Below are 22,335 nucleotides of genomic sequence, written 5' to 3'. Positions count from 1 at the left end.
GCTTTGTCGACTTTCAGCTCGTTCAAGACTCGGAGAACCTCTCTGTTCCGGATCTTCAGTTCCTCCATTTGAAAACCGCAGTGTGGAATGGAAGGGGGAGTCTCTCCGTTATCTTGAAGAGTTGAGTTTTCCGCGAAAATTTTGCCTAATAATTCAGCTTTCTCGCGGGCCGAGTTAGCCAGCCAAACATCAGGCTTGGTCAGAGGTGGGAAAGTGGTTCTGCAGAAATTTCTTCCGATCGAGCTAGCGAGTGACCAGAAAGCACGGCTACCAGTGGGGCAGTCAGCCAGCTTTTTCGCAATTCTCTGGTCGTGATCGCTCTTAGCTCTATTTAGAACTCTCTTACAATCCTTTGCCCGTTTTCGGTATTCCGAAAGGTTATTCATGGAGCTAATCTTCCGGAGTGCATTAAAAGCCGTATTTTTGAGTCTGACAGCTTCAGCACAGCGATGGTCAAACCACGGTTTTGTGCCCGCTCCAGAGGATTTGACGGAGAAGGGAATGTAGCAATCCATTGCTGATGTGATTACTTCTCCTACCTCGCGTGCACAAATTGATGGGTCCTCGGAGCTAAAGCATACAGTACTCCAAGGAAAGGCGCCGAAGAAAGACCGCATGCCGTCCCATTTTGCTGCCCTGTAGTGCCATACATTCCTCTTTACATGTTTGTCGGGTTGACGGTTCATGGAGGATGGGACAGAGGTGGTAATCAGGAAGTGGTCAGAGGATCCTAAGGGCGCTGTCACCTCCACTCTGTACCCGAGTTGCTCACTAGTGAGAAACAAATCGAGTAGGTTGGCTCGATGTGATGGGATGTCTGGTATTCTAGTCGGAGATTCTACGAGTTGGAATACTACTAAAACGCCAATGCATGTAATTATTATGCTCAAGCCGGTAGTACAGTATTGTTTACTTTAAGATTATTTATCTAATTATTTACACAAATAACTAATTCATGTTTTTTTTTCTTTTGAAGGATCTTTTCCCATTAAAAGTTTTTAAATCACTAACTCCAATCTCAGTCCATTGTTTATAAGTAGACTTAAAAAGTAAACAATGAAAGCAAAAGTAGGTACCTACGCTCATTTTATCCACTTATAAATTTTATCCATTAATAAATATTATAAATTTTCGTTTTAAAATATCGTTTTTAACCTCTTTATTTTTCTTTCTTGTAACATATACTAATCATCGCTTTATTTCAATACGTTTGTCGTGATTCAATGAATTGTTTTCGTTTTCTTTCAATACGATACCCACAGAATTTGACATTTTAAATTATTCCATGCAATTACGAAAACAATGAAAAATATTAATTTTCACGTTCAAGTTGGCTGGTCAACCTAAGAGCAAAAAAATCTACGATGTTTAAATAATAATGCTTTTTCGGAATCCGCGTAGGTACCATTTAATAAAAACTAATCACTCATTTGATAAAATATCGGAAACTAAAATATTACATAAAAATGGAATTGGAATTAGATTAAATAATTTCGAAGCCGCCTAAATTAAAAAAGCCGTTAATTATAATTTAAATGTTATTAAAATAATTAAATATATTTTAAGTGATATTTAATTTATTCCGTTAATCTCTGCTGAAACTGTCCCCCCTCCCACTCTCACCTACCCGTCCTAATTATATTGTCCCCTCCTATTTTTTTTTTTTTTTTTTTTTTTTTTTTTACTTTATTTATTTTCATTTCTTTACACATATTATACATATTAATAGATAGTATAAAATAACATAATATATAATACCAAATAGTTTACAAAAGAAATGAAAACCCACTAAGGCACTGACTGCCTGAGTGTGGGTAATATAAAACGATTACTATATTTCAAGTACCTAAAGTATAATATACATTAGTAGAAAAAGTTTTTTTTGTTTATAGTTATTATAAAAAGTAAAGAGAAAAACATCATGTACAATAATTTATAAAGTTTCAGCAAGTGAGTTGTAGAAAGGATAAATAAATTTATAGTAAAAGCGTTTCAATATCTGCGTCAATCAGCCATAATTTTACCTCTTTAATATATTCTATCTTTTTATTTATCATTTGAGTTTGTAGTGGTAGAAGGTTAAATGTACGAGGACCAATGAAACTGCTATGCGTCTGCATTAATTTAGTATTGGTTTGGGGGGTGTAAAATATATTATTTGTTCTTTTGCTCATTCTGTTTTCATTTAATTTGAAATTGTTTTTGTTTTTAAATAGATATTTCATAGTTTGTAATATAAATAATTTACGAATGTTAAATAATTTAGATTCCTTGTATAATAGGTCGGTCGAAAATGTTTTATTTTTGTTATATATGACTTTAATTATGTGCTTTTGAATTATTTGTAGAGGCTTAATAAATGTATCAGGTGCACCACCCCATCCTATTATGCCATAAGTGATTGCAGATTGCACCAGGGAGAAGTAGATCATTTTCAATTTTTCAGCGTTTAAAATTTCCTTGAGTCTATAAAATATGTAGGTTAGATATCTTAGTTTTGAAGTGGTTTGATTAATATGAGATTTCCAATTAAGATTAATATCTATTGATACTCCTAAATATTTTATATTTTTGACATTAGCGAGTTCGTTGCACAGGAAGCACATTTCTTGATTGCAAGTTGTATTATGGATTCTAATTTTAAGGTTGTCTTTTGGTTTGTTTTTGATGTTTTTATAAAAAGGTAAGTAAAATGTTTTGCTGTAGTTTAAGACAAGTTTGTTGTATTTTAACCATTTTGAAACAAGTGAAATACATACAGTTGCATTCGAAAAAGTTTCTGTCCAATTATTACCATCCACTATTATTGCCGTGTCATCGGCGTAAGAAACAATTTTACCAGGGATTACAAAATTACATAAATCATTAATATAAATTAAGAATAAAATCGGGCCAAGAACAGTTCCCTGCGGAACTCCGTTTTTTATCTGTGTTTCTGAACTATAATTATTCCCAATTTTTGTTTTTTGTGTTCTGTCTTTAAGATAGTTTGATAGTAATTTTAGTGTGTGTTTTTTGAAGCCCAGTTGAGTTATTTTTTTAATGAGTAAATTATGATTAACGGTGTCGAAAGCTTTTCTTAAATCTAGGAATATGGCAAGACATTTCTTTTTTTTATCGATAGATGTATAAATATTTTTTGTCAATTCATATATGGCATCCTCAGTGCTTAGATCTTTACGAAAGCCGTATTGGTTTTTCGATAGAATTTTATATTTTTCTAAGTGTTCAATGACTCTAAATTTGATGCATTTTTCGAATATTTTTGATAGGTTTGAAACAAGGGATATTGGTCTGTAATTGTCTAATTTATGCGTATCCCCAGATTTATGAATAGGTATTATAGTGGAGATTTTAAACTGTTCTGGAAAATGACCATCTTTGAGGCATATATTAAAGATATGTTGTAATGGCGTTAATACATGTTGTTTTATTTTTTTTAATGTATCACATGATAGGCCATCATTTCCCTTAGAGTTGGATGGTTTTAGGTTATCAATATATTTTTCAATTTCATTAAATGTAATAGGAGAAAAATATTCTATTGAGTTAATTGAATCGTTATTAGAGTCTAATAGAGGAGATGTCTCCATATAATCATGATTAACATTAATGCCGGAAGATTGAAGTACCTCGTCTACTATATTTGTAAAGAAGTTATTAAAACATTCTGCAATGGTCGATTTGTTAGTTATTATTTCATTATTTATTTTAACCTCATTTACAATATTTGAAGACATAATTTTTTTGTTGGCAATTTCATTTATAATATTCCAAGTTTTTTTAGTATTATTTTTAGCATTTTCAATTTGTTCACAATAGTATTTCTTTTTGCAGTTTCGTATCAGTCTATTTAGTAAGTTTCGGTACATTAGATATTTTGTTTTCAGGTAAGGCATTGTTCTGAGATTATTATTTTGGCAATCCATTTGATATTTTATCATTTCTCTATATAATTTATCCCTTTGTTTAATTGATATAATTAATCCAACTGTAATCCAAGGTTTAATTTTTTTATATTTTCTGTTAGTGACAACTATTTTACTTTCACTTTTTAGAATATACTCTCTAAGAGTATTATAGAAATTCTCTAATGCTAAATGTGGATTTTCTATTGATATTACATTTTCCCAGTTTTCTGACTGAAGTAAAGAGTTTAGAGTTTTATAATCAATGTCTACTTTTTCTAGAGTTACAGAATTTTGGTTTAGAGGTGTATTTTTGAAATGGTGTCCATAAAAGGTCGGGTAATGATCTGTGATATTAGTTTCAAGAATTGAAGAGATAATATTGGTCGCCTTGTGCGACTTGACAAATATGTGGTCTAAACATGCAGAGTTACTTAAGGTTACTCTAGTTGGTGAGCTAATATATGACGTATATCCAGAGCTTGATAAACAATCTAGATACTCATTTTGACAATTTACATTTATATTGTTATCATTAATATTTATATTAATGTCACCTGTCAAAATGGAAAAAGTAAAATTGTTTCTGTCAAGATTTCTAACAAAAGATTTTAGTTCTTTTACAAATAAAAAATCATTTAATGATGGGGATATATACAGGCTTTTCCAATAAGAGGTGTTATTTTGATATTCAATCGTAAAAGATCAATGGTTTCGTTGCTTGTGTGGCACGTAGCGCCGTTTGTTGAAAGTAAACGTTGTTCGAATCAATACCATCCAATTCCGGCTATAAAAAATCATTAATAATCTCTCAATAGCACGCAATCCATTCACCGCAACTGTTGCTCCAGCCTCATTTTCAAAAAATTAAGGTCCAATGACTCCGCTGGACCATACACCGCACCAAACAGTCACACGTTGAGGATAGAGAGGCTTTTCAACAATAACTCTTGGGTTTTCCGAGCCCCAGATGCGACAATTTTGCTTTTTGGCGAAGCCACCGAGGTGGAAATGGGCCTCATCACTCAAGATGATTTGCATTTGATTCAGTCAAGTGAATTTTTATTAATGATATAGTTTCTTCTTGTCAAATGTCAAAAAATTACAGCTTCAAAAGTAACATCTACCGAAATAGCGGGCTATTCAAAATAACACCTCTTATTGGAAAACTCTGTATGTGTGTCTCTTTCTTTCTATTTTGTATCTCTATCACTCATTGTTTTTATTTACTAATTATCTTTAGTTAATAATAAGCCCTGACGAAGCTCGAGAAAAGCGAGACCCGGTTGGCGATCTTTTTCAATTCAAAAATAAAAGTGGTGTATTACAAATTATGTTTTTTTCATTTAATATAAAATGGTATAATAGCACGGATACGCCACCCAGTGAGGCCAACATTACTAAATTGTTCTAAGAAATGTAAAATATTATACCATAATAAAAAAATAAAAATGTCACACCACAGAGTATTTGCTTCCTTCAAATAAAATATTTTTATAATATTTCGAAAACCGCTAATTATTGTGAATTTTTGAAATTGGCGACAAAGTCAACGAAGGGCACACAAATAGTTTTGGAAACGCATCTAGTCTTATAACAATAATAATAAAAAATAAATAATATTCTTTAGTCAATTATTTTCCTTCTTGAGTGATAAATCGGGAAAACATAAACGGATCGTGTTTCCTTTTGTTCCAGTTTATGTCAGCCTGGGAAACCATTATGACCATCTCGGACTGATGGTCGCTATGGACGAGATGAAATTATTCGACAAGGGTGAGTTTTATTATTTTCTATATATTTCATTGAATACATCAAAGTGAATAAGAATGAAGAGTATGTGTGTTTGTTTGTTTGTTGTATGGTCAGGGGAGTACTGGGTGCTGGGGGTGGACATCGAGCAGTACGAGTCGGGCGCGCCCACCAAGTACCTGCGCGGGCTGCTGCGGGACGCGTCCTCCGGGCCCGACGCCTCCGTGACGCGCGCCTTCCGAGCCTTCCTCGGCGTGGTGCCCAGCGCGCCGCGCAACTTCCAGCACTTCTCCGTGCAGGTCAACCGCCACATGGAGCTGCCGCCTTTCAACTATCGCAATGCCGTCACCTACATCGGGGGCATGAAGATGGTAAGTCTGATGTGCAGTGCATACATACCTTTACATATATCGCATAGAGTACTGGGTGCTGGGGGTGGACATCGAGCAGTACGAGCCGGGCGCGCCCACCAAGTACCTGCGCGGGCTGCTGCGGGACGCGTCCTCCGGGCCCGACCCCTCCGTGACGCGCGCCTTCCGAGCCTTCCTCGGCGTGGTGCCCAGCGCGCCGCGCAACTTCCAGCACTTCTCCGTGCAGGTCAACCGCCACATGGAGCTGCCGCCTTTCAACTATCGCAATGCCGTCACCTACATCGGGGGCATGAAGATGGTAAGTCTGATGTGCAGTGCATACATACCTTTACATATATCGCATAGAGTACTGGGTGCTGGGGGTGGACATCGAGCAGTACGAGTCGGGCGCGCCCACCAAGTACCTGCGCGGGCTGCTGCGGGACGCGTCCTCCGGGCCCGACCCCTCCGTGACGCGCGCCTTCCGAGCCTTCCTCGGCGTGGTGCCCAGCGCGCCGCGCAACTTCCAGCACTTCTCCGTGCAGGTCAACCGCCACATGGAGCTGCCGCCTTTCAACTATCGCAATGCCGTCACCTACATCGGGGGCATGAAGATGGTAAGTCTGATGTGCAGTGCATACATACCTTTACATATATCGCATAGAGTACTGGGTGCTGGGGGTGGACATCGAGCAGTACGAGCCGGGCGCGCCCACCAAGTACCTGCGCGGGCTGCTGCGGGACGCGTCCTCCGGGCCCGACCCCTCCGTGACGCGCGCCTTCCGAGCCTTCCTCGGCGTGGTGCCCAGCGCGCCGCGCAACTTCCAGCACTTCTCCGTGCAGGTCAACCGCCACATGGAGCTGCCGCCTTTCAACTATCGCAATGCCGTCACCTACATCGGGGGCATGAAGATGGTAAGTCTGATGTGCAGTGCATACATACCTTTACATATATCGCATAGAGTACTGGGTGCTGGGGGTGGACATCGAGCAGTACGAGTCGGGCGCGCCCACCAAGTACCTGCGCGGGCTGCTGCGGGACGCGTCCTCCGGGCCCGACCCCTCCGTGACGCGCGCCTTCCGAGCCTTCCTCGGCGTGGTGCCCAGCGCGCCGCGCAACTTCCAGCACTTCTCCGTGCAGGTCAACCGCCACATGGAGCTGCCGCCTTTCAACTATCGCAATGCCGTCACCTACATCGGGGGCATGAAGATGGTAAGTCTGATGTGCAGTGCATACATACCTTTACATATATCGCATAGAGTACTGGGTGCTGGGGGTGGACATCGAGCAGTACGAGTCGGGCGCGCCCACCAAGTACCTGCGCGGGCTGCTGCGGGACGCGTCCTCCGGGCCCGACCCCTCCGTGACGCGCGCCTTCCGAGCCTTCCTCGGCGTGGTGCCCAGCGCGCCGCGCAACTTCCAGCACTTCTCCGTGCAGGTCAACCGCCACATGGAGCTGCCGCCTTTCAACTATCGCAATGCCGTCACCTACATCGGGGGCATGAAGATGGTAAGTCTGATGTGCAGTGCATACATACCTTTACATATATCGCATAGAGTACTGGGTGCTGGGGGTGGACATCGAGCAGTACGAGTCGGGCGCGCCCACCAAGTACCTGCGCGGGCTGCTGCGGGACGCGTCCTCCGGGCCCGACCCCTCCGTGACGCGCGCCTTCCGAGCCTTCCTCGGCGTGGTGCCCAGCGCGCCGCGCAACTTCCAGCACTTCTCCGTGCAAGTCAACCGCCACATGGAGCTGCCGCCTTTCAACTACCGCAATGCCGTCACCTACATCGGGGGCATGAAGATGGCAAGTCTGCAAGATGATGTGCATACATTCTTTTACATATATCGCATATAGTACCAGTTATAAAAGAAATGTTCGTATACTCTGTATGGGTTAGTCATAGTGTTTTGCGAACACCTCACTAAGAGAATCTGTCCTAGAAGAAGGTGTTCGCATGAATTAAGGAAAGTGTTATTATGCCGTCATAAGTAATAACATAGCATCGTCTTTTCAAATCTCAAGGATACTCTTGTTCCAACCATGGCGGCAGTATTGCATATTCGGTTATTTGTTTATGTATTTAATTCCACAATATAAATATACCATACACAATAATTACATGTCACAGAATACAAACATAGGATATATAACTGTGGTATTTGATCATAAAATGACGACAGATACTATAACATTAATACACGGTCTAGAAGAAGATAAAAGTATATTATAAACAAGTATCAGTTGGACTTAGGTTTTATTGATAATGATTTAAAAGATACGATAGTATAGCCTTTATGTACCCAGCTTCTGTGCAGTTAAACAGATCCGCTACATCTGCGTACCTTTTACTAACTTCATGTAATCTAGGTACAAGCGAGTGTTTGAAATGCTCAGTCATGGAATTATTATATTTAAACAGGATTTTAAAACGAGTATCTCTTGTAGGTATATAAAATTCAACGAGGTTAATTAAATCAAGGCTGTCTACAATACCATTTACAATTTTTACAAACACAAATATTAAGTCGGATATAATTCTTCGATCAGAGGGTTTCTATAAAATTATTTTTTTTCTTTAAGTAAATATAATTTATACTTTCAATGGGAATACCGAATTTAAAATTAATGTGTCTTAGGAATTTTTGAGGATTTTTTTCGATTGAATCTTAATATATTTTAAAATGGAGAGACCAGTTCGAGGAGTTATATTCGGTTGGTGACAATCAAAGAAAGTATTTTAAAAAATATCAAACAATTATACAACAATAATCTATGTAAGTAGAACTAATAACAAAATGTACAAACTTATTAAATTGTAATATTTAATTATTAAAGACAATAATATTAGCGATTCAGGAAAAGATAAGATCGCATTTAGGACTCTACCAACTGAGCTAATGTATTCCTATCTCCTTCGGTCATATTTATACTTCGAACAAGAACTAACAACACATTCATTTTCTCACCGCACATTATTATTGGCTGCTGTCTTTATGTATAATCGCAAGACTCAACTCAAACTAAATGCAACCTAGACAGTGTCTTGGATAAATATATTCTATTTTTATTTCAATGTGCGACACCCATTGAATTTTCTGCAAGTCCAGGATGAATATTTATTTTGGGAATATTAATGGGTAAAACCTCAAATTGTTAAATATAATTATTAAAGTCAATATTAGCGAGAGCTAATGGGTGAGAGCGAATAATAATTACATTAATTGAAAAGAACGGAGAGCGAATAATAATTCAAATTTTCGTTTAAGAATCGCTTACATTGTCTTTTATAATTAAATATTACAATTTGAGGTTCACTCATTAAGTTATTCCAAAAATAAATAGTTATATTGTGTTTTGTTTAGTTTATATATTTGGTTTTGGTCAATAGGTTATGGAAAAATTGTGTTCATCCAGTCTGCGATCTGTATTATAGTTTGTGAATTGGTGAATTAACAGCAGGTTGTTTCAAAGTAGGTGAAATGCAGCTATACGGTTTTATAGAATAGTACTTAAAAGATCTTTGTCTGTAGGTCCACCTATAGAAACTAATTAGTAGCATTTAGAGCCTTGCATGGTGAAAGGCTGAGTAAATTACACTTCGATATTTATCTCCGAGCACCCAAAGTTTCCAGAATTTTATTAAATTCCTGGCTGAACTCTGGCTCAGTATCTAGCTTACTAAATCCCATGTCCACGCAGCCATCACTACCAGAAGTTAGAGGCTAACTAGAACAAGTTAAGTATGATTATTACGAGAAGACTGCTTGTGGTACTGAACCGTGTTGTGCTTTCAAAATGTAGTTATGGAATCCGAGTCACGCCAAGCGCCGGGGGTGTGAAATAGCGAAGTCCTCGTGCCTCAAACAGATGTGAATACAAAGTAATTAGAGTTAAAATTCAGATGGAGAAAGTATTTTGTTTCATGTTCTCCCAGTATAAGGTTTTTTTTTATTTTCTTTAAATAATGGCATACAGAGCTCCAAGCCAAAAAGAGCCCTTTGTCTTTCATCGTGATTTTAATTGAAAGGTGTAATTTCGATTTGTGAAAAAAATATTTGCAATGCAACATGGCTGCATTATGGGGAGAATTAGTCTCTACGTAGGATTTGGTTCGGTTTTTTTATATTGGGTTTTTATATTTTGATTCCGCGAGACTTTTGTTGTTTTGTTGAGTTTTGAGACGAGATGTGTGTTTTAAGGAGTGACACCTCAGAGTCGTGATGAAATTGGGAAACCCTCATCCATTTGGGTGCTCCCAGGGCAATACGTACGTCTTTATTTTGAAAGATTGGAGCCTTTTCAAATACGACTCTGAAGCGTGGGTCAGATGGGACTCGCATTGCATAAGCTAGTTTTGGCCTTATTATCGATTTTTAAATTAAGAGTTTGTTTTTGATTGATAATTATTTGTATTTTTTTTACATAGCATGGGGTAGAGGGCTGATAAGTTTTTATTGGCTGAGGATAAGATTTCATTGATGTGTTTTCTCCAGGTTAATTTACTGTCGAGGGTTACTCCGAGGTATTTAATGTTTTTTTTTCCAAGAGACGTTTTCTCCAAATAGGTGGATGTTGGGAGGCCTTTTTGGGTGTCTTTGTGAGAAAACACAGGCTGCCCTTTTTAAGGGATTTATGCTAATTCGTCATTGTTTTAAAAAGTTTCTAATTCTGAAGCGTGGGCTAGAAAATCATGGGCAGCTGTTATTCCGCTTACTGAGGTCGACATGATTTCGGTATTGTCTGCAAATTTGCCCATTTTAGTTTTTATGGTTGTATATCGCTTAAATAGATATTGAAGCGAGCTGGCGAGAGAATAGAGCCTTAACAATCTCACTGTGGAAAGAATTCCATCTAATTTGATTCTAAATTTACGATCTTTAATAAAATTGACTTTGAGTTGGATCATTGATAAGGGGATACCTAGGAGGGATATTTCATAAATGAGGCCTCTGTGCCAGAGTTTGTCGAACTCTTTGCAGACTTCTAGGGAGAGGACTACCATGTGTTAGCGGCTATTGAAAGCAATTGTAATTACTTCGACCACCCGCAAGAGTTGGTAGAGGGTAGAGTAGTATAACTTCCAGTCTCCAGTGCATGAACTTCTTCCTTTTATGGATCCACCATGCTCGTACAACAATATTTTCTATCATTGCGCTCGGACCATCGGGAGCCTTCAGCAAACTCCGGCAAACTCCGGCTAGAATTGGGATAGCCCATAGACATATGACTAATATTCATATGTCTATGGGATAGCACCAGTAGGGATGTGTAGTTGGGTAGTAACCCACACGTTACAGAGTTTCATAATTATTTAGCTTGAATGGATATTTGAACTCGCGTACCAATAGAGCTAACAAAAATATCATTTCTGGCCAAAGATTGCGTTTTTGGTAGCAACGTATGGTTTTTTTAATTAAATAATAAATATACAGTAGATACCTACATAATATTAAGTATGTACTGTACTACCAGGAATCATACAGAACACTTCCATTTTTTATTCATCCATTAAAATACATAACATTATAGGCTCTGTACACCCTGTCCACCGCGCTTCTCGCGTTCGAGGCAGTTCCCAACCACCACCAGCAAACAAACCAGCAGGCAAGTTGAGCAAAGGAAATCAATAATATTATACGTATTGAATAAATAGTTTTTCTGGTGTGACATTCAGGGCAACTAAATGCAATCCCTTCTTACTTATTTTTTTCCATTATTTCTGGCTTTCACTCTTCAAGGGTGTTCTTGGCCATCATTTAAAATTATTGAGAAATGAAAGGTGAATTTAAATATTAATTTTATTTAAATAGGCAAATTTCAAAATTATAATGAAAATTGGAATGGAGTTCAGACTTAGAAGAAATGAGATGTTGAATGGAGGGGAGGCAATTTTAGATAAGGCTTGATAGAAGAGAGGATATTTGTTTAGAGCGGGACAACCAAAACATATGTGATCTAAAGTTCCCACTTCTAGACCACAGAATGTACAATCTGGGGAGTCAAGGACGTGAATTTTAAAAAGGTGGGAAGGAACGGAACAATGTCCGATCCTCATTCAAATGAGTGAAGAAATTTATTTTTTGGAAAAATGAGGGAATTGCTGAAACCACGGTTTTGATGGAATAGTCCTTTGTATTGAGGCATAGCAGGCTCCCTTGGATTGACTAGCAATGTGCCGATACTCCGACCAAACATTGTGGGACCTATCTTTGATGATGGAAAGATAGGGGAATATGGTTTACGAGGGTAACAACAGGGTTGGACGCTCCTTGTTTTGCCAAGGCATCCGCAATATCATTACCCATGATACCAACATGTCCAGGAATCCAAATCAGAGTTACAGTTTTACCAGAGCTTTGAATGGAGGCTTTAAATCTCTCGAATAAGGCATACAAAGTGTTCATCAGGATGAAGAAGAGGACTGGATTTAAGTTTTTGGAGGGAACTGAGAGAGTCAGAGAGAACGAGGGAATGTTCAAAATTATTTTTGATTATATATTTGAGAGATTCTATTATTGCAATGCACTCGGCTGAAAATATTGAAAATTGATTTGAAATTGAATGAAATATTCTGTCATTAGAATTATTGTGGTAAACGTTAATACCTATACCACAGTTAGGAGAGTCGGGAGATTTGGATCCATCAGTAAATAAAAGAGAAAAGTTGGGCCATTTAGATAAAATAATGTCATTGAACATGTTATTGACAGTTCGGGCCGGGAGATTGGAATGACTTTTAAGGATTCCGATCCCTTCTAATATTGTTGGGTATAGGGTGACGTGACTATATTTTAATTTGTATAAGAGAAGTAGATCATTTTGGATGATGTGAAGCTCTGATAGAGGCTTAAAATTTTTACAGATGTCAGGAAGAGATTTAGTTGAAGCTCTGATTGTAGATGAATGGGTTGAGTCAATGAACAACAAGACGCTGGGGATAACCTGATGACATTTAGAATTTAAACATTTAACAACAATTTTTGTTGTTTGTTTTTGGGGTGTTATGCCGTTTTGCCCTAACTCCTTCTTTAGCCGATGTTTCGAACTTACCATTTAAGAACAAATTTGTCAGCAAATAGTTGACGCCTTAAATAAAGAGGAGGATCAGAACATTCTACTTGAAGGGAATTGATGGGTGACGATTGCATCGCTCCAGTTATAATTCGCAAAGATTTAGATTTAATTTTGTCTAATTTATCAAGTACATTTTTTGAGGCAGTACTAAAAAGTGGGCAGGCATAATCGAGATGGCTTCGAATAAGTGCGTTGTAAAGCAACTTAATGCAAGTAGGGTGAGCTCTCCACCAAACGCCAGATAATGATTTGATGATATTTATTTTTTTTCGCATTTAGTTACTAAATTATTAATATGGGAAGACCATTTAAGTTTCCTATCAAATGTTACTTCCCTTCTAACTTATTTTCTAAAAGAATAAAGTATCGGCGATTTTTTTCCTAGTTTATTTAGGAATGCGATTAAATTGATTACTAAAGCGATGTAACAGATCGTAAATTTTTTGGAAGCTTTCAGTGCGATCAACATAGGTTCAGCTACTGCTTGATACTTACTTGCACTCGTCTAGGTTATGAGTATCACGCTTCGTAGTGTCGGAACCATTATAATGCATACTATAACAATAATTTGAAGAATTTCAACCATCTGTAATGTGTAATGTATGTTGTGTTGTGTGTCGATTAGATCCGTCCCGAGGCAGCGTACCTGTACGACGCGGTGCACCTGTACGCGGGCGCGCTGCTCAACGCGCTGCAGCAGGGGGAGAACCCGCGCAACGGCACCTACATCGTGAGCTCCATGAAGAACACGCACTACCATAGCGCCATGGGGTGAGTCAACACACCAACATCCCCAAACCTACCTTCACAATCCCACCAAAAGCTACTTAGAAGGACCAAATTCGTGCCAACGAATAACCATATTTAAGATTCAATCTAAGACTTGAGATATAAAACTGAAAATAAATGTCTGCCGTACTAACAAAAATACATTTTTCCTATAATTTCCATGTTTCAATTTCTAATTCACTTTCGCAGCGCTAACGACTTTATTACTTACGTAAATCAATACTTGCAATTTTCTATTGCCCTGCTTTAGAAAAAACCGACAAAATAAAATACCTAGGAATTATAATAGACCTCATGGACGCATTATATTAAACACATCACAAATTTATTATTGTTTAATTTTTAGATTTCGCATTAATTTATATTCTACGCCACCGACCAATTATATACAATTTAGTTAATTAACTAGGAAACACTTTAACTCTGTTGTCGTCTGGCATGTTTAAGTCATCGTCACTATCATAATCATCATCATCAACAATACTGTAACGGACGTAGTTGACCACATTATTTAATTTCATAAAAATTGTTTTACTTTCATAAAATGTCCCTACTCCACGCCACTGGCAAAATCACCACTCCCCGCCACTGGTCATTTTTGTCCAGTTTTCGGCCCAAGCATTTTTTTTTTTCATTTTCTAGATTCTTATATTCCATGAAGTGGTGAATCATTTAAATTTACTGAATTTAAAGTTAATGTTCTTTATACAAATAGAACGGCGTCATATGCGCCTCACAATATTTACCTCATATGGGTTTATTCAAATATTACCTGGCTTTTATAGACTTAGAGGCCTTGTATTTTCTCGGTAGGGAAAAAATTTGTTACCTAAAAACCCTACTAAAATTGCATGTATCATCATCCAGCATCAGCACCAGCGGCGACCTACAGCGGCCATATACTACATACGTGTCTGTTTGTGTTGTGTTGGGAATGGGGAGGAAATTTTGGCTGCGCCCTTTTGTTGGAGTCCTTCCGCATTTGCCGTTGGGAGTAAGGAAAATCGCAGAAAACCTTACCCAGGAAGGAGCGGCCGAACGTCAACTTGAAACGTTTGCGGCCTTCAGTAACATCGGTATATGATGTCCTGCATTTTTGAGATGTGTGTGTGTGTGTCTGTTTTTATGTTAATATATACTTATGGGAAGATAGAAAATAAACATACATATACATACAAATTATAAAATATTATATAAATATATAAATAGATATATAAACATTATATATTTGGGAAGAAGGTCGGGAGTTTAGGAAATACCTACTGCTCGCTATTCGTCCGCGTCTAGTTCTGGTATGTGCCATATGTGGTCATGGTCCATGAGGATGTGTTTTGGTAGTTTATGTGTGTATCTGAATGTCAAGTCGCTCGGAGCATTGTATTGTCCTATGTCTCGTATTAGTTGATTTTTACTAAGTGTGAGTGATTTGTAAAAGCGTTCAGTCAGTCTGTGTGTGAATTCGTATAGAGTTGGAATTTGTTCTCGTTCGTGTAATCTCTTCAAGTTTGTTCTGAGTCTCGTGTTGTATGTGATTTTAATGCAGAAATTTTGAAGTGTCTGTAGATTCTTGTGGTCTGAGTGTGAGATGCTGCTCCATACGGGAATCGCATACGAGAGTACTGGACGAATGAGCGAGTAGTAGACGAGGAGTTTGGTTTTGGGAAGTAGCGGACTCCGTCTATTGAAAATTGGCTTCATCATGCCGATCGCTTGTCGCGTGCGCGTGTGCATCTTCGCTTGGTGAGATTTCCAGTTGAGGCGGGAGTCCATGGTCAGGCCCAGATATATCACTTCATCTTTCCATTCTATGCTGTGTCCTCCCATTTCGATGTTAAAGTCAGGTGTTCTGTTTACACGTTTTCTCGTGAACATGATGGCTTCAGTTTTCGCCTCGTTCAGTTTCAGGCGCCATTTTTTGTAGTATTCTACGAGCGCGTCGAGCGCCCTCTGTAGGTAAATAGCGGCCATATTCGCTTTCAGCGAGGAAACGTATAGTTTGACGTCATCTGCGTAGATAGACAGATTGCATCTCTCGTCTCGGGGGATGTCGAAGGTAAACAGAATGAAGAGAAATGGTCCAAGTAAACTTCCTTGCGGCACGCCTTTTGGAATCTCACGCATTGAAGATAGCACGTTCCTTATGAACACTCTGAACGATCTATTCTTTAGGTATTCCTGTATCAGTCTCGTTAGGTATATGGGCGTGTTAGTGCGGTGCAGTTTATGCACGAGCCCGTCTATCCATACGGTGTCGAATGCCTTCTCTAGGTCGATGAGCGCAGCGGCGGTGAAGCGATGTTCGTTAAATTTTCTTGCGATGTATTCCGCTACTCTGGTGAGTTGATGGGTCGTGGAGTGCCTCTTTCTGAAGCCGAACTGCTCGTCTGGCAACGTTTTGTTGTCGTCGTGGTGTGGTACAAGCCTGTTGAGTATAATTTGTTCAAATACCTTGCTCAGCGTAGATAATAGGCTAATCGGCCGGTAACTTGTCGGCTGCGTTCTATCTTTATTCGGCTTTGCGAAAGGCAGCACGGTCGCCGATTTCCAAATCTGGGGGAAATGCCCGGTCATGAGGCAGGCATTGAACAATTTTGTTGTGTAGATGATGGCTTTTTGAGGGAGATGTTTGAGTAAAATGTTGTGAATTTGATCGCTTCCCGGCGCCTTGTTTGTTCTCAATCGCCTGATTGTGACAGCAATCTCGCTTGGCGTAGCAAAGTGAATATCTTCAGCGTTTGTCTGCTCCGCTTCTCTCAAGTCTCGTAGAGAGTCAGCTACGATCCGGTCCGTAGCCGGGTCGGAAAGGCCGTCTGTAGCGGCGTAGGCTCTCTCGAATCCGTCGGCGAGTGTTTCAGCTTTTTCTTGTAGCGAAAGCGCCGTCCCGGGGCCGTTCAATTTCTGTAGCGGGGGGATTGTGAAGTCTTTATGTCGCAGCGCGCTTGCCATTTTCCATAGGGAATTATCCTTCGGCGTGAGTGATGCGACTTTTTTGTCCCAAAGTTCGCGCTTAGTTCTGCGATTTCGGTCTTGATTTCCCTCTGCAGGCAGTTATACGCTGTCTTGAAATATTCGTCGCATGTGCGGTGAAACATGCGTCGCAGGCGATTTTTCTCCTTGATGAGCGATAGAACGTACTCGGGAAGCTTGATCGTGTATGGGTGTATTTCTTTGAGAGGAATGTGTGTATCTTGTGCTGTTTGAAGAATCTCTGTGAGAGTGCTTGTAGCTGCGTCGATTTCTTGTGGCGTGCGCAGAGTTCCCGAAGTGAGATGAATTCGTTCGTTGACTTCTTTTTTGAATCCTTCCCAGTTCGCATCCTTGTAATTGCGCTGTTTTCTGGGGGTCCTTGAAGTTGTGCCGCCTATAGTAAAGCTCACGGGCAGGTGGTCCGAAGACAGTTCGTCTAATGTGCGCAGTGGAGATATTGTCTTAACATTTTTCTCGAGTACTATATCCAATGTACTCGGATATCTAGATAGTCGCGAGTAGTACGTAGGTCTGTCGGGCGCCATTATCGAATAGGTATTTGTCTGCATGTGTGTAAAGAGCGTATTTCCGTTCGCATTACCTCTGTAGTTATTCCAGTAGTTGTGTTTGGCGTTCAAATCGCCTCCCATCACAACAATTGGTCCCAGATTGAGCAATTTATTGAGATCTTCTCTCACTAGGTTACTATGGGTGCAGTATACGGAGATGATGGTATGCGCTCTACCCTCTATGGTGACTTCGATAATCGTGGCTTCAGCGTGCTTCAACTTCGGAGTAGGTATTCTTGTGGACGTCATATATTGTCGAACGAATATTGCGGTTCCTCCGCCTGATCTTCCTTGTCGATCGTCACGATAAATCTCGAAACCTTGCACTCTCAGCGGTACGCTTGGATTCAAATGAGATTCTGATAGGAGAATAATGTCGGTGTGTAATTCGTTTGCCAAAGCGAGCAGTTCGTCTGTCTTGTTGCGCACGCTAAATGCGTTCCATACGAGGACTTTCACCGTCTCGGTATTAGGCATCGAGGGTGTCTAGGAGCTCAATCAGGATGACGAGCTTGTCTGCTCTTGTTGCGCAGCGGGCGAGCTGTGATCGCATCCTCAGGAGGCCTTGGAGCAGGGCCATCAGGTCCAGGTTGTCATCTGAAGAGGTGGGCGCGCGCACGGGCTCCTGCTGTGGGCGTGGCTGTGGGGGCGGCGCGGTCTCGCGCTGCTCTTGGGCGGGGGCGGTGCCTCCGGCTACGTTGGCCCATGTGCGTCCATCCGTCCTCGGCTGAGGAGGTGGCCTGCTCGGGTTCTGTTCTGCCGGCGGGCGTTGGGCCCTTCTGGCAGGTCGCTGCTGTATTGAGGCGACGTACGCTACCCGCTTGGGGCAGCCTCTGTAGTTGGCGGGATGCGGGCCTGAGCAGTTGCAGCATGCGGCGGGCTCATCTCTTGTCTTCTTGGGGCATTCTGCCGAAGCATGCTCCACTAAGCATTTTACGCACCTTGCTGTGTGCGAGCAGTTTCGGGACCCATGCCCGAAGTCTTGGCACCTGTAGCACTGGGTGCCGTGCTGTAAATGGTTGCTCCTGTGCTTCTGGAGTCGAATTCGGCAGTGGCACAGGTATTTGACGGCCGCGCGCAGCTGTCCCATGTTGACTTCCTTACTGAAGTGCGCTAAGTATATGGGATATTCTATTGAGGCGGTCATCTTGACCACCTTCACTGCTGGAAATCCCTGCGATTCCAGGTCTGCCTTGATATCTTCCACTTCTACGAGCGGCAGGCCCTTGATGACGGCCTTTTTCATCTTTTCTGCTTCGGCCGTGAATGTATGGAAGCCGCGAGCCTCCGCTCGCAGCCCGTTGGTAAGGGCGCGGTGGTCCTCCATCGTGCGCACGAAAATGTTAGCCGTGCCGCCCCTGTTGTATCTGAAAGTGAAGGGCTTACCAGCTCCCAGATGTCCTTGCACCGCAGCTGTGATCTGCGCGTGCGTCATGTTCCCCAGGGTCATCACAACCGGGGGAACGCGGTCTCTCCTGCCGGTACCTGCGGGAGAGAAATTATTATTAGTATTGGCACGCTTTATACGCGGCGCGCCGGCGCCTTCGCTTACCTCGGGCAACTCATCAAATCGGTTGCCACACTGGAGCGGTTGTGGTCCCCGTGGGGACATGGGCCTCTTCACGGGGTTGGACGGCCTCGTCCAGCCTCCATCCTGGGGGGCAGCCGTCTCCATCGGCTGCTGCGGTCTGGGGGGCGCCACGTAGGCCGACGCTGGGCCTATCGGGGGGCGCGTGGGGGCAGGACTGGGTCCTGCTGCCCAGGAGGGGCCTGCTACGGGCTCCGTCATCTCGGTGGCGTCGGGCGTCGTGGGAGCCGTGGTGGTGGATGGTCTCCGGGTCCTTGGGTCCTCGGGGCGGGGCTGTGGTGCGGGGACCGTATAGCGCACGGTCCCGGTCTTCTTACGCAGCGCGATTTGATGAGCGCCGGGCGGTACCACGACCGGGGAGTCCTCGTGGTCTTCAGGTAGCATCCTCGTCGGGAACATCTTGACATGCGGAAGTCTGTGTCTCCTCTTAAAAAGAGAGCACGTCTCGGGTGCTTGCGGGCGGTTTGTAGGGGCCAGCGTGGATTTTTATGTTGAGTAATACTTTGCGTGAAAAGTGTTGCCTTGAGAAAGGCAGTTGGGGGGCGCGAGCGCCTGCTCAGTGGGCCGGCGGGATTCCTCCGGCCGGCAAAAGTAGCGGGGCCTGGCTGAGTACACAAGCCAGACAAAAACGCTTGTGTGGTTGTGTCACAAACCACAAAAACCAGGTCTATATCTATCCTCATCCATCTATCCTTTCGGCCCAAGCGGCTTGAAAACTTTGACTCCGAATGACTTCGATACCACATCGCCGGCTTACCTGCCGCGTGGATCAATGTCCAGCATTTTTTCTATGTAAATTTTACATGGAAAAATCAATTTTTAAACATTGCAAATATGTATATTTTACTTGTTCATCCCCTCGGCGGTAGTCAAATAAACACTATTTTCGATATACTACCGCTGAGGAGATATTAAAAAAGCTGTTTTTCACCCATATGTAAACCCATTTTTGAACAATATTTTTTACCTTTTTTGCGTGTACAAAAATCCAGGAACCTCGTAGCATAGTGAATCTTATCACACATCTCAAGAGGATGCGATGGAGTCATTGCGACAACAGCTTCGCAGTCAAACCGAGCACATTGAGAGACTTAAAGCAGCTCTTCAATCAGCTCCAACAGCAGCAGCCCCTGCCCCTCCTGGACCTTCGAAGCTCCTGGAGAGGTCACCACCATCATGGACGCAGCCCGGCCAATCGAGCCCGGTGCCTCTGGTGGACCAGAGGTACGAGGAACCAGCAGCAGCAGTGCCTGCCCGATCTGGACCCGTACTCCTGGAAGGGTATCCTGCCCAAGGAGGACCCTGGCGCTTCCAAGGGTACAGCCCTGGATGGGTGCAGCCCGGACAACCGAGCCCGGTGCCTCTGGTGGACCAGAGGTACTCACCAGCGGCGCAGCCAAGGCCAGCCGGTCCCCCGCCCTCGTCACCCTGGCCCAATGCAGGGTGGCCAAACATGATGCAGCCTGGACCCTCTGGCCCCGTACCGCCCACCCCTCTGATAGAACAGAGGCAAGCCGTACCTGAAGTGCCAGCCGGACCTGTACCTCTGGTGGACCAGAGGTACGCATCACGAGCGCAGCAAGGCCAGCAGGCCCTGCGCAACCAGCACCCTGGACCATTCAGGGATGCCCAGTACTGGTGCAGCCTGGACCTCATGGCCCTGTGCTGCCCGTACCTCTGCCCCACCCGGGGTACCCAGCGCCGACGCCAGGATCACCTGCCGGACTGCTGGAGCAGTGGGACGTGCCATGGACACAGCCTGGACCACCTGGACCCTCTGGACCATCTGGACCATCTGGACATGTGCCGCCCGTACCACTGCGCGAACAGGAGTATGGCGTGCCAGCACGGCCAGATGGCCCGCCCACAGCCAGTACCAGCTCCATGCCGAGATTCCCGCCCCAACCTACGGCGGATGAGACGGCCCAACATACCAGAGCCTGGGTTCAGCATGATGGCAGTCCCATGGCTCAGCTGGCCTCCGCCCTGACAGAAGCCATCAGAGCTTCAAGGGCTCAGGACAGCCCCCGTCCCACAATCGAGGACGATCCACGAATGGCGGCCCTTATTGCCAGACAATCTATGGCCAAGGACCTGCCTCCATTCTCTGGAGATCCACTGGAGTGGCCCACCTGGAGGGCTCAGTTTAACCAGTCTACCTCCACATGTCGGATGACCTCCAGCGAAAACTTGATCCGCCTACAGCGGGCCCTCAAGGGGAAAGCCCGAGAAGCCGTCGGCCCCCTTCTGATGGACCCTGCCCAGGTTCCGGAGATCCTGGCAGTCCTGGAGCAGAGATTTGGAGGGACTACTTCACTCGCTGCTCTGATGCTGGACAAAGTGAAGAAGCTGCCCCACCTCACAATTGAGGCCTCTCTGGAGGACATCGCAGACTTCTCTGGCACAGTTCAAAACCTGGTGGCATCACTCCGCTCCCTCAACAATGATGGCTATCTGACGAATCCAGCGCTGCTCAGTGACATCGCGGGGAAGATGCCGCCCACCTTGCGGTTGGCGTGGCTGATGGAAGTGCGGCACTACGAGGCTTCCGCTACCATCTGCCAGTTTGCCGCCTTCCTGAAAACCGTCGCGAACGCCATCCCAAAGTCCGGTTTGGTTGACCCCGCGAGGTCCCGCCCACGCCGTGAACACACGCTCGCGACAACGGAACAGTTTTCGCGCAAAAACGGTGCTAAAAAACGTGATACCTGTGAAAGTTTCTTAAATATGTCTGCCGCGTCAGAAAAGTTTTCGCGAAAAAACAATTCGAACAAAAGTGACACTTGTGACAACAGTTTAAACACGTCTGCCGCGTCAGAACGGTTTTTATCGCGGGAAAACAATGTTTACAACAACAATTCTAGTGAAAAACAACAGTTCGCGAAAAATAATCGAAAGCCCCAAAATTTGTCTGGTAATAATCGAATGCCCCAAATTTTGTCTGGTAATAATCGAGAAAATAATCGAAGCGGGGAAAAAGTGCAAAACAGTTACGATGAAGTTCGCGAGTTCGACAACCGCGCCGGGTGTGTTCAGTGCGGTGAAAATGGCCACCAACTTAGCGAATGTCGTACTTTCGCCGCGAAAGACATAAAAACCCGTTTTGTGACAGTTAAAAGTGCCGGATTGTGCCGAGTATGCCTCAATGGCAAACATTTTACCAAATTCTGCAAAGTTAGTGACTGGTGCGGAGTGGGGGAGTGCAGATACCCCCACCACCGACTTCTTCACAACCCGAACTATCGTGAAAATAACAATACAGTGGCAAACGTTCACAATATGTGACGCCACACCGAAAGTGCCGTGTTAAAAGTGGTGGGGGTCATATTGTC

At 42.8% G+C, this 22,335-nt stretch overlaps 1 protein-coding gene across 1 annotated transcript in view; it reads left to right on the top strand.

The window, feature by feature from the left end:
• LOC149408915 (uncharacterized) overlaps nucleotides 1–22,335 on the top strand; it is a 208,607-nt gene that overhangs the window by 58,567 nt on the left and 127,705 nt on the right. The window contains exons 5-12 of the mRNA XM_089650310.1: nucleotides 5,607–5,684; nucleotides 5,778–6,031; nucleotides 6,081–6,329; nucleotides 6,379–6,627; nucleotides 6,677–6,925; nucleotides 6,975–7,223; nucleotides 7,273–7,521; nucleotides 13,716–13,861. Of these exons, the coding sequence (XP_089506436.1) occupies nucleotides 5,607–5,684; nucleotides 5,778–6,031; nucleotides 6,081–6,329; nucleotides 6,379–6,627; nucleotides 6,677–6,925; nucleotides 6,975–7,223; nucleotides 7,273–7,521; nucleotides 13,716–13,861 (1,723 nt within the window). The remainder of the gene's footprint in view (nucleotides 1–5,606; nucleotides 5,685–5,777; nucleotides 6,032–6,080; nucleotides 6,330–6,378; nucleotides 6,628–6,676; nucleotides 6,926–6,974; nucleotides 7,224–7,272; nucleotides 7,522–13,715; nucleotides 13,862–22,335) is intronic.

This window comes from Hesperophylax consimilis, unplaced genomic scaffold (assembly GCF_061612785.1).
Source record: "Hesperophylax consimilis isolate HC1 unplaced genomic scaffold, BYU_Hcon_1.0 scaffold_42, whole genome shotgun sequence".
NCBI classification, from domain to species: domain Eukaryota; kingdom Metazoa; phylum Arthropoda; class Insecta; order Trichoptera; family Limnephilidae; genus Hesperophylax; species Hesperophylax consimilis.
Note: the sequence above shows the minus strand (reverse complement) of the source record. Positions and strands in the feature narration are given on the sequence as shown.